Raw genomic sequence first — 13,373 nt, forward strand, 5'->3', positions numbered from 1 at the left:
AAAATTAAATAATCTTAATATATGATTTGTAGTCGATATGGGAACAATTCTGTGAGAAAAGAGAAGCCATTTAAGATTCCACAAAGGACGCTCAGGGAATGAATGGCATTTTTTAATCTGTTGCTCAATGGGAGGATCAAAGACAAGGTTGAATTTAGATTGACTCTCAGATGCCATTTTTTAAAGGAAATAAAGTTGCAGATATCCCAGGGAAAGTGACCAGTATGTGTTTGCTTTAGCCACAAATTGCACACTAGGTTAACAAATAAGTCCTTAAATTGAAGGCACTTTGTGTCAAACTTGCATCATTATACTGGTTTTCCAACAATAAAATCACAATTCCATAGGGGTTTTCAGTAGCAGCACACTGGCCTCCATCAATTTCAGTTGTGAGATTTGGCCCAGTACTAAAATCCTCAGATTTGCCCCATCGTTTTAGTGTCTTCTATCCCTGGTGTACGGTTTGCTCCATACAATGGTAGTGAGAAAGCTGAATGAAGTGAGGGGGTCATTTATTTGCAAGTTGTTATTATATTAAAAGGTGAATGTAAACTGGGTCCAGGCTCCTGGTGATCCCCTTAGATGCCCATGCTGTACACAGTCTACTGATAGTGCGAAGAACTGACAAGCACCCCTATCAACAGAAGGGTGGTCAGATTACGTATCTTGGAGGGACTGACTGCCACTGCACTAGTGAGAGAGTGGTTGTACCAGTGGATGGATGTGTGTGCCTAAAGTCTGCACTAGCCTGAATATTCTATGAAAGTCCAAGTTTGGAGGCTATTGTGAGATAACGCCTCGACTGAGCTTTGTAGTGTGGAATCACGTGGTGCGCCCCTGAGGACATCCGTTTCTGGGAAGAAATTTTTCAGGATGTGGTAGGACGTGGAAGGATTTCAACTGCTTGTTTGCAGGTTTCAGGTCCAGTTTGAAACACTTTAGGGTGGCCCTTTGGCCTGATCATTTTCATAATCAGGAAAGCAGAAAGACTTACATATTTAAGTGAAAAGGTAAGAAACTGGGTAAGGAATGCAGGCCACAAGTCTCTTGATGGTGGGACGACGTAAAATGATGAAGAGCCTAAACCGGTGGTGAATTATTGTGTGAGAGTGTTTCAAGAGGAAAGGAACTGCCCCTGCACAAGAAGGGCACCAGCCTAGCAGGCCATGTTGCAGGTAACACTTGCTTCAACAATACATTGTGAAGCCAAGTGAGTGAGAACCAGGGCAGGAGCAAGGAGGAGCATAGCCTGCCTACCTTGGACCAGTGGTAAAGCCCCAAGGGATGCTCCTGAGGTTGTGAAGCAGACAGTATATTGCAGGCTTATTTCTCTGCATTGGTCATGACTGTAGCCTTAGCGCAACACTCTGTAGAATGGGGCATTGATGTTAGGGTTCCTGATATTCGGTGTATTCATTGTGAGGTTTGAGAAAAACACCACACCAACTCTAATATCCACAAATCCCCAAGTCAATCAAGAGCATGATCACATCCGTATGTCTTTCCATTCCAAATATATAGCCTCACAAGCATTTGTTACTACTGTATAATTAAAGCAAAGCATTGGTACTACTGGAGCTGCAGAACAATTGCTGCACCTTCCAGAAACCAAGATACTTGAGTATTAGGTTTGCCAACACATTTAGGTGCTAACCATAGTATGCCACTTCCAACATGTACTCCTATGGCACCCTGCAGTCTAAACCTTTATGAATCAGAGCCAAGAAACTGGCCTCTGTGTCCTTATAGGTGTCCAGTAGTGTCAGCGTAAGTCAGAGGTCCCAGGGTAGCAGGTAGGCACTAAATTCTATATGTGAAGGTTTGACAAGTGTCAAATATGGTACACCGTTCCATTTACTCTGGGCTGCGTCCGACCTTTTTTCAGGTTTAGGACGATCTCTGGAACTTTTGCAGAACTTACAGAGGTATCTCGGCCAGTTGCTGTTTTGCTGTCTAGGAATCTAGGCAAGAGAGCCAGACTGCACATGTATGTTGCTGCTGTTCATTAACTGTGGCATGATATCTAAAACCATAGTATTCCTCAAAGGCATCTCCTAACCTTGGAAATATGACCATAGCTCAAAGGATCCCGAGTGAGCAGGATCACTGCCAATAGGATGAGACTGAACCCAAAGGCTTATGTGTTATTTATCTAACTCTGTGGTACCGGCCTTATACCTTGATTACAGGTTTGGTAGTAAAAAACACGAAACTTGCTTATAGGGTAAATACCTACATTAAAGGGTTTGCTAAACAGCACGTTATATATCTTTAATTATGAGTTTTTACCATGTACCACAGAATCGTTATTTACCGCAAGTGTTAAATATCGAATGTGAATCCCTAGAGAACAGAAACAGCCAGCACACAGCATCTTAGGACACCCCAAAAGTACACCAAAAACCTTCCTGTGTGGGAGCGTGCAAGCATTCATTTTGTGTGGATAAATAACCTTTAAACAAGACAAACATAACCCACTGCCGTCCATAAAGCCAGAAACCTGCCAGACACTTCCATCATGGACCAAGGCAATGAAAGGAAGTACAAGTTACCAATCCTAAAATGGAGATCCTGGCTAACTAAGTGGCAAGACACCAGGAATGTCTAATGTGCCATCTCACGCTGAAGATATCAACAACAACAAACAAAAACATGTCAGTGGAAGGAGATATTGGACAAAATGATTATTGATTTGATTTCTTATTTTTCCCATTTCTTTTTTGGTTTAAAAATGGAACATTAACATTCCAGGGCCTCACCCTGGAGTCAAGTACATATACATTGGAGTTACTGAGTCAACCGTCACATACAAACATCTTGGTACATACTGACATATCATTGTTAAGAGCACCACTGCACAAAGCTAGAACAACATACTGAACGCAGGTGTAACCTGTCTGCACTTCTGTATGGACAGGTGATCCTGGGGTGTTCTTCTGCGCATACTGTCCATCCTTCGCACTGGAAGGAATTAGCGTTATGTCGTTGGGTATTTAGAAAATACTGAGGCCCATATTTATAGTTTTTTAGTGCTGCATTTGCGTTGTTTTTTTTACGCAAAATCGGCGCAAACTTACAAAACACTAGTGTATTTTGTGAGTTTGCTCCGATTTTGTGTAAAAAAAACGACGCGAATGCAGCGCTAAAAAAGTATAAATATGGGCCTCAGTGTTTGGGGAATAGTCATGTGTTATGTGTTGGGGACCCCATTCTATGCTATACCCCAGGATGGACAAAATTAATACTGAACCAATATATCCACATGACGGTGAGAACATTAAAAACATGTTCCAAATGTTGAGATTCTAGGACCGCAAGCGACTTCCAAGAACACGCACTAAAGCTTGGCAGCTGGTGATAGTTCGCCACCTCAACTCTACTTCACGCTGTGGGAAGTAAAATATCTTAAACACGTCTGGAGTGTAATCTCATGACATTGTGCTTTCATCCAGAGCACCTAACGTAGCAGTACACTATGCACAGATCCACACCACATGCATTTGTGCATATATAGCATGCTTCGTTTTACGGTTTCAGCACACTGTAACTGTCTACGTGCAGTCATCCGGTGCACATGGGTGCAATCAACTGACCAGAGGATGTCAGTAAACCTTACAGTAGCATAGATGTTTGCTTTTTTAACATTAGGTTTTTAGGTCTCCTAGGAGCAATGTATATGCTGTCCAGTCACTCTCTGCAAAGCATCCATCATTAAACATTCTGCTAAACATTGACTTAGAAATGCCATGGACCAATCCTACTGTCTGATGTGTGGTGCCTATTGCAAAGAATTTTAGTACTGCTAGCATTTTCAGGAAGAGGAGTGGCATCTGATTGCTATTTTGGACTCTAGTGTATTTGTAATGATGAAAATATGGTTTGTATGGTATCCATATCCCTAACTCCTGTTTATGGGTTACAGCCTTATTCTGTCAACCCTTGCTCTCATCCTGTGCTGCTGGGCCATTTGAGGTAATCTATTGGTGGCCTGGTTTCCATCCTCATGCTGCATGGTTTGTTGTAGCAGAACATGGTTCTGGCATAGCCTTATATAGAAGCATAGCGGTGACATGGAGAATGGAAGTGTGAGCTGCTGCAGTCAACCTGTAGGATCTACACCTGTCCATGGCTGCTTATGGAGGTCTCACCCTGTATTCAAAAGTGTGTGAGATTTCATTGGTTTTTAGCTCAAACAGTGCACTATATTGTGTTTTTACATACTGTGCTGGTCGTAGTCTTTTGTATTGTTTTACAGCTTATGTTCATTCCTTACACTTTCTGGAATTTTTACCACCTGCGTTTGACTGGAGGTATTTTGAAGTTGTTCTTTCCACTGGTTTTTAATGATCTCTCATACTCTGATTGGGTAATATCACATGGGTAAAGAGTGCATGCATTAAATAGCGTATGTGTACTACAGCCATGGTATTTAGCACACCCTAAATATCACATGCAGTTTAACTTGTGATCAGATGATTTCTTAAAGTCATGCACTATTTTACCCTGCCATGCAGTAATTACTGCTAAGACTAACTCATAATCAGGGCCTCTGTTGCTTAAAAGCAGTAAGTCCTTTCTTTTATCAGCAACTAAGATTAATTAAGAATACAAGAAATAGCATGAGTGACACAGTGAAGCTAAATAGAGGTGAAGGTGCCAAATTTCCTTGATACCTTGCAGTTTTCTTACTGTAGTCAGCTGTGAACATCTCGAACAAGTGTCAAAATGTGCTCTAGTATTGATTGGCATTAATCTTTTCCTGTATCTTTGCTTTTCTCTAGGTACACCGAAGGAGCGAGGAATTGTGGCATGGAAGCAGGAGCTTGGGGGCGATTCTGATGATGTTGAGGATCCTGCAGAAGTTTATAAATTGCCCTTTGGAATTGGCACCATGTGCTGCACATGGTCTTGGACTCGGTACCTCCCTTTTTGGCCACAACCCAAGAGGCGAGACCTCAGCAGCAGAAACCCACAAGATGGCTGCATCACCAATATTACAGATAGAGAAATGGAGACCACAGAGTGACCGTTAGAAAGTCACAAAAAGTATTGTTATGGCTTCACAAGGAAAACGCAGTGTTATGTGACCAATGCCTCAGAAGTCTTCAGTTGAAACATATAATGCTACTTTTGATTACAAACTCAGGGCCAATTTATATCTTGAAGGTATGGAGTTATCCATGCCACCAAGACTGTGATCCAATTTAAATGTGGATGGACCTTTGCTTTAATCATGGCAGAGTCTACTTCATCTCTGCCATGATTAAACCCTTCCAACAAGAGCTGCTGGAGGTTGACCTTTAATTCCGCTTCCCTAATTTAGATGAGCGGAATTATAGGTCAGTTTTCATTGCCGTCACCACAAGGAAAACCCTGAAGGTAAAGGGTGGTGAAAACAACAAAATGCTTCCCTGGCCATGGGAGAGGACTCCCATGGAGAGGGAAGCATTAAATAAAAGACCTTGCTGTACAGCTCTGAGCAGAGATGTAGTCAGGGAGACCCAGTAAATGACTCCATTGCCTTGACTGCCAAACCTTCATCCATCAAATTATAAATCGACCCCTCATTTTCTGCCTTGAGTAACAGATGGAAGAGCCACAGTTTAAACTAGTCCAGCTAGACTTACTTCTACCTAAAATTATATTTCTCCTGCATCTCTTTCTTAAGCAATATGAAATATTGCTTAAATCACTCAGAAGGGAGGACAATTTTTACATTGACTTTTACATTAAAATAAAGATAGTGGAGACTCACACGACTCACCAAACGTCCAAATAAATATAGAGAAATTACAGCTTCATCTTTTGTTTTCAAAACAGATAAACTCTCCTTTTTGAGAAAATATATATAACAGAATCGTTCTCAAACTAACAAACCTCAGCATGGCTCTACCTTTGTGTTTTTGAGATTTTGCTATGACTATTTTGCACGTGATACACATGGAAACTGGGAGGGCAGGGTTGAAGAGGGCCTTTCAACATACTCAGTAGCTAAGTGCCTCTGTGGTGGACGGAAGCTGCACTATATACCATCACCATGGAGTCATTCGACTGTAGTACCAAGTCCATGAGCAGACGTAGACAATGGCCTGCATAGCTCTCATTATTATAGTATTTATTATGCAAAATGAAAGTCATAGAAATGCCTCACATATACAGGTTCAAATGAGTGCTTTCTGCTACAATTTTTGCAGTTTCTATTCTTTTCAGTAAGATAGGGTGGTGGCAAGTCCTTGACCAAAACGATGACTACAACCAGAGACCTTAAACAGTGATGTTTATTAGTCTCATCCCTCTTCAGTCTTTTTATGCTGTCAGTATAATAAATGAGCTACAAAACAATAGAACCTGCCACACAACAATATTAGGGAGGGGGAATCAGTTACTGGTGTACGTGGTCGATACTGTGACAGTTTGCTATCCGTCTTCAACACACCTCGAGGCACTTTGAATCATGTTGCACCAAAACCCATCTAACAATAAATCATGGGAAACCTAGCTTCCTCTACTTTGGAAAAAGCAGAATTAAAAGCAGTAGATGGTATATAAATAACAAAATAATTAAGGCTGACTAACACTAGTATTGGAGCTTCTGGGTCAATAGCAATGGATTTTTACCAAGCAATAAGAGGAGATGAAAACCAAAAAAGCCAGCAATCTGCCATATGCCATCTTCAAACGAGCAGACAACTTAACATGGCCCTCATTGAAGCCATTAAGTTATATGATCAAGGTCAAATGTATGTTATCTTTAACATATAGGCTCAATTTAGTTTTCCAGCATCATTGATTAGGCTGTTAGAGAGACAGTGCACTGCAATATTTTCAGGCAAATTTTGAATTTACCCTCACACTAGTCCCAAGCCCAAATTTGTTTGGATTATAACTTAATAAATCAGGAAGTATACAAAAGACATTGCATCATATGTTTTTGGCAAAACTGTTAAACGGTCTGTAAGGGTATGGCGTGATATGTTGTCATAGTGTCACCATTCCATGTCAGAACCCTGTAAGGGATTGAATGTGGGAACAGTTACCAGTGAGTTAAGAGGTGACTGCTGTTGGATGAGGTGCCAAGATTAAAGGATCAACTTACCTTTAACCCCGTGTCTGTTATCCTTCACAAGATACATTGGGCATATTTATGAGCACCTAGCGCCACCGGAGCGTCACTTTTCGTGACGCTCCGGTGGCACTATGCTCTGCGCCGTATTTACAAGGTGGCATTAAGCCACTTTTTGTGGCTTAACGCCACCTTGTAAATACAACCCCTTTACATGCAGCCCTTTGCGTGGAAGGGGCGTGCAATGGGTGTTGCATGGGGGCGTTCCACAGCAGCACCCATTGCATTTTGACTCTGCCCCAGATTTACATATTTTTGTAAACCTGAGGCAGTGACAAAATCTAACGCCACCGAATGGGTGGCATTAGCAAGGCTCAACAACGAGGAATACTTTTATTTAGCGCCAGCGCAGGGGACAACACAGGGGTGCACCGTATTCAATTAAATACAGCACATCCCATTGTTGTGAAAATGATGGAGCGCGGCACTGCCAATTTTGGCGCAGCATTGTGCTCCATCATTTTCCTATAAATATGGGCCATCATATTTCTGTCGACGAGGGATGGGATTGTTATCATCTGGGTGATACAGGCACCTCAACAAGGCTGATACGAGGTACTTCATTTGAAGCAATTTTCAGCATGAGATTGGGAAATGTGGTGCTGATCGTTGCCTTAAAGTGAGACCTGTGAGAGGCCACACAAGGAGTGTGGATGAGAAAACATCGGGTGATAAGCCAAATTAAGTGGTGATGCTCAGGATTGGCAAGAAATCAACTCATTGAGGTGTGCAAGATTAGCGCGAGCCTGCATTGTCGGTGCGGCGACAGTGAGTTAGCACGTGATCTCAGTGCGCGCAGTCAACCGATGTGATCCAACTTATGGTTGAAGTGAATATACTGTGCTGAGAAGTTAATGGTGGCTTTTTTTTATTTTTTTAAACAAATTTTATTGCTGTGCAGAAAGAAGACAGTGGTGAACCATTAGGGCATACCATTCACAGTAATCGAATGACATTTAGCAGATACAGAATTCGATCCAACAGTTCACCCCTGGTGAACCCAGCATTCCCAGTCCACCCCAACTTAACCCACATCCCTCCCCGCGTGGGCAGTGTGTTTCAGTAACATGCCTCCAATTTCCCATCTTGTCCATCCAAGAAACAATGTCGCTCAACCTGTGTCAAACCCTAGGATGGCTAATCTCCGGTGGCATTTCGTCTCGACCCATCCCTATGTGGAACGGGTTGGGGAGTTTGTAGAAGAAGAGGTTGCCTGTCTGAGTTCTTCCACTAACATCGCCCAAGCCATAGCTCCATCTGATGGTGTACAACAAGTAATTCAATGGCTATCTAATGAGAGAAGGGGTGAGAAAGACACTAAAATGTGTAGAAGTAGTTGGGGAACTGGAACAAGAACTTGATAGAGGTTTTCTTCTCAGAGAAACATGATTAGTGCCACCAGAGAGTTTAGTTTTTTATTTCTGAACGTTTAATCTGTTCTTTTCTGATTATTTACAATGTTAAAATTATAGGGTTTGTTTCTCTACCTAATGTATGACTAAATTATACATATATTGTGATAGTTCAATTTGTGCGTGTTTCTGCTTCATAGAGATTTTCATGTTGTGAACTTATTTTCATTGTTATATTTTATTGGGAGAGGGAGATGTGTGGCATGATATGATGTCATAGTGTCAACATTCCATGTCAGAACCCTGTGACGGATTGAACGTCGGGACAGTTACCAGTGGGTTGAGAGGTGGCAGCTATCGGATGAGGTGCCAAGATTAAAGGCTCAACTTACTTTAACACCGTGTCTGTCACCCTTCACAAGATACATCACAAAGGGCTCACTCAGGGCTGCACTATGGGATGAAATCCAGTCAAGTAAGCAAATAAAACAAACCCACTACAACATGATGACAAAATCACATGAAACTCCGCAGATGTCTGAACTTTGGGATCATACATTAGAGGCCACTTTAAGCCTACAGTGAAGAAACAAGCGTCTTTTCTTCTTTACTTTAGATCAGTCCACATGTCAATCAATTCGCCACATTAGCACTTTATCAACTCCTTATGATCAAGACAAAATTAAACATTTTTTTTTAAACAGATTTTATTGAAGTTTGATTCAAGTGCATTCTACTTCTAAAATTGGCATACTTCTACAATCATATAGTTGTTACCATATCAACCAGCGTTTTTAAGCAACCCTCAACAATTGCTGCTATTTTACTGGTGACACTACCAATCAGACTGAAGCAAGCACATACAAGACTTAGATTTGTCCTATTTGATGTGGGTGAGATAAGGAAAAATGGAAATACACCCATTCCTTCATGAGCACCCACTTTTGTCCCTTTCAGAACGAATTTGTTGCTGCTGTGACTCTACGTGAAAGGTTTAGATTTTTAATTCTATCTTTCTATCAGACCCGGCCTACTGGCACTGAAGGAGTGGTTTAACCCAACTGACATATAATTGGCCACTAGTTTTATATATTTTTTTAATCCAGTTCTAGCAAAATTAGCAAACGTGGGCACTATAAACTAACCCTTGTACTTTGCTGTGCTACAATAGTCACAAACTAGCATCTATTTATGGGTTAATTTGACATACTTGCACATTTTAATCATTTTCTTTCAGCAACGACTAAACTCGTCATTGCTATATATAAACTGTCACATATTCACTTTTGCAACGATTTTACTTTATTCAATAAAGATACATACAGTTTAATTTCTTGTTCGATTGGTTGATGATGGTTACTTCTGTGTTACTGATACTTTCTGCCTATTGGAAGTATTGTGTCCCTTGAAAATCTTCCCCTTAAGTTCATGTATATTGGGTTATTTCAGCGTTTTCTAGGTAAAGACAAGTATTGCTGAGTTACCTATTCTCTGTGCTCATCTACAGCATGATTTACCCCTAGAGCTCTCTAGTTTAGGCTCTTGGCTGATTGAGTTCTTTAAGAGTTTTTTGGGTAATGACAGATATTGATGGCTTATAATAGGAAGTAGTGAACAATGTAGTTGATTTGAAGTACTTTATTTCCAAGGTACAGAGCTGGGAGGTGTAGGAGGCTGGACTGGCTTGTAGTGAGTACCAAGGGGTACTTGCACCTTGCACCAGGCCCAGTTATCCCTTATTAGTGTATAGGGTGTCTAGCAGCTTAGGCTGATAGATAATGGTAGCTTAGCAAAGCAGCTCAGGCTGAACTAGGAGACGTGTGAAGCTACTACAGTACCACTTAGTGTCATATGCACAATATCATAAGAAAACACAATACACAGTTATACTAAAAATAAAGGTACTTTATTTTTATGACAATATGCCAAAGTATCTTAGAGTGTACCCTCAGTGAGAGGATAGGAAATATACACAAGATATATATACACAATAGCAAAAATATGCAGTATAGTCTTAGAAAACAGTGCAAACAATGTATAGTTACAATAGGATGCAATGGGGAAACATAGGGATAGGGGCAACACAAACCATATACTCCAGAAGTGGAATGCGAACCACGAATGGACCCCAAACCTATGTGACCTTGTAGAGGGTCGCTGGGACTATTAGAAAATAGTGAGAGTTAGAAAAATAACCCTCCCCAAGACCCTGAAAAGTGAGTGCAAAGTGCACCAAAGTTCCCCTAAGGACAAAATAGTCGTGTTAGAGGGAAAATGCAAGGAAAACACAAATCAGCAATGCAACAACGATGGATTCCTGACTGAGGGTACCTGTGGAACAAGGGGACCAAGTCCAAAAGTCACAAGCAGCTCGGAGATGGGCAGATGCCCAAGAAATGCCAGCGGTTGGTGCAAAGAAGCTCTTACTAGACTGAAGAACTGTGAATACTGCAGGAACGACAAGGGCTAGAGACTTCCCCTTTGGAGGATGGATCCCCCACGCCTTGGAGAGTCGTGCAGAAGTGTTTTCCCGCCGGATGGACGCCAACAAGCCTTGCTACACGCAAATCGTGCGTTTGGCGTTTTTGGACGCTGCTGGGGCCCAGGAGGGACCAGGAGGTCGCAAATTGGACCTGCAGAGAGAGGGGACGTTGAGCAAGACAAAGAGCCCTCACTGAAGCAGGTAGCACCTGGAGAAGTGCCAGAAACAGGCACTACGAGGATGCGTGAAACGGTGCTCGCCGAAGTTGCACAAAGGAGTCCCACGTCGCCGGAGACCAACTTAGAAAGTCGTGCAATGCAGGTTAGAGTGCCGTGGACCCAGGCTTGGCTGTGCACGAAGGATTTCCGCCGGAAGTGCACAGGGGCCGGAGTAGCTTGCAAAGTCGCGGTTCCCAGCAATGCAGCCCAGCGAGGTGAGGCAAGGACTTACCTCCACCAAACTTGGGCTGAAGAGTCACTGGACTGTGGGGGTCACTTGGACGGTGTCGCTGGATTCGAGGGACCTCGCTCGTCGTGCTGAGAGGAGACCCAAGGGACCGGTAATGCAGCTTTTTGGTGCCTGCGGTTGCAGGGGGGAAGATTCCGTCGACCCACGGGAGATTTCTTCGGAGCTTCTGGTGCAGAGAGGAGGCAGACTACCCCCACAGCATGCACAAGCAGGAAAACAGTCGAGAAGGCGGCAGGATCAGCGTTACAGAGTTGCAGTAGTCGTCTTTGCTACTGTGTTGCAGGTTTGCAGGCTTCCAGCGCGGTCAGCGGTCGATTCCTTATCAGAAGGTGAAGAGGGAGATGCAGAGGAACTCGGCTGAGCTCATGCATTCGTTATCTAAAGTTTCCCCAGAGACAGAGACCCTAAATAGCCAGAAAAGAGGGTTTGGCTACCTAGGAGAGAGGAAAGGCTACTAACACCTGAAGGAGCCTATCACAAGGAGTCTCTGACGTCACCTGGTGGCACTGGCCACTCAGAGCAGTCCAGTGTGCCAGCAGCACCTCTGTTTCCAAGATGGCAGAGGTCTGGGGCACACTGGAGGAGCTCTGGACACCTCCCAGGGGAGGTGCAGGTCAGGGGAGTGGTCACTCCCCTTTCCTTTGTCCAGTTTCGCGCCAGAGCAGGGGCTAAGGGGTCCCTGAACCGGTGTAGACTGGCTTATGCAGAATTGGGCACATCTGTGCCCAACAAAGCATTTCCAGAGGCTGGGGGAGGCTACTCCTCCCCTGCCTTCACACCATTTTCCAAAGGGAGAGGGTGTCACACCCTCTCTCAGAGGAAGTTCTTTGTTCTGCCATCCTGGGCCAGGCCTGGCTGGACCCCAGGAGGGCAGCTGTCTGTCTGAGGGGTTGGCAGCAGCAGCAGCTGCAGAGAAACCCCAGGAAGGGCAGTCTGGCAGTACCAGGGTCTGTGCTACAGACCACTGGGATCATGGAATTGTACCAACAATGCCAGGATGGCATAGAGGGGGCAATTCCATGATCATAGACATGTTACATGGCCATATTCGGAGTTACCATGGTGAAGCTACATATAGGTAGTGACCTATATGTAGTGCACGCGTGTAATGGTGTCCCCGCACTCACAAAGTTCAGTGAATTGGCTCTGAACAATGTGGGGGCACCTTGGCTAGTGCCAGGGTGCCCTCACACTAAGTAACTTTGCACCTAACCTTTACCAGGTAAAGGTTAGACATATAGGTGACTTATAAGTTACTTAAGTGCAGTGTAAAATGGCTGTGAAATAACGTGGACGTTATTTCACTCAGGCTGCAGTGGCAGGCCTGTGTAAGAATTGTCAGAGCTCCCTATGGGTGGCAAAAGAAATGCTGCAGCCCATAGGGATCTCCTGGAACCCCAATACCCTGGGTACCTCAGTACCATATACTAGGGAATTATAAGGGTGTTCCAGTAAGCCAATGTAAATTGGTAAAAATGGTCACTAGCCTGTTAGTGACAATTTAGAAAGAAATGAGAGAGCATAACCACTGAGGTTCTGATTAGCAGAGCCTCAGTGAGACAGTTAGTCACTACACAGGTAACACATTCAGGCACACTTATGAGCACTGGGGCCCTGGGTTACCAGGGTCCCAGTGACACATACAACTAAAACAACATATATACAGTGAAAAATGGGGGTAACATGCCAGGCAAGATGGTACTTTTCTACAGGAGGGCAGCACCCTTACAGCAGTCCGTCTCTTCTTCCACTCTACCCTTCCATCTCAACCACTCCGAATCCGAACCTCATACAAACAGGAGCCCACAACACCCACTTGTTATTTGTGCTAATTTGAGGCATTGAATAAACATCACTTTTAGGGATGTCAGTTTTGTCAAAGCAGGATTGTTTTGATACAAGGCCTCTACGTGCCACTGTTTGGCCTATGGCTGTAAAGGTATCAGCA

The 13,373-nt window shown here is 43.4% G+C and overlaps 1 protein-coding gene across 1 annotated transcript in view; it reads left to right on the forward strand.

Annotated features, from left to right (window-relative positions):
- LOC138287141 (solute carrier family 23 member 1-like) overlaps positions 1 to 5,444 on the forward strand; it is a 343,235-nt gene extending 337,791 nt beyond the window's left edge. Inside the window, exon 8 of the mRNA XM_069227499.1 lies at positions 4,782 to 5,444. Within this exon, the coding sequence (XP_069083600.1) occupies positions 4,782 to 5,026 (245 nt within the window). The 3' untranslated portion in view covers positions 5,027 to 5,444. The remainder of the gene's footprint in view (positions 1 to 4,781) is intronic.
- Positions 5,445 to 13,373: the final 7,929 nt, after the last annotated feature.

The sequence above is a fragment of the Pleurodeles waltl genome, chromosome 4_1 (assembly GCF_031143425.1).
Source record: "Pleurodeles waltl isolate 20211129_DDA chromosome 4_1, aPleWal1.hap1.20221129, whole genome shotgun sequence".
In the NCBI taxonomy this organism is placed as follows: domain Eukaryota; kingdom Metazoa; phylum Chordata; class Amphibia; order Caudata; family Salamandridae; genus Pleurodeles; species Pleurodeles waltl.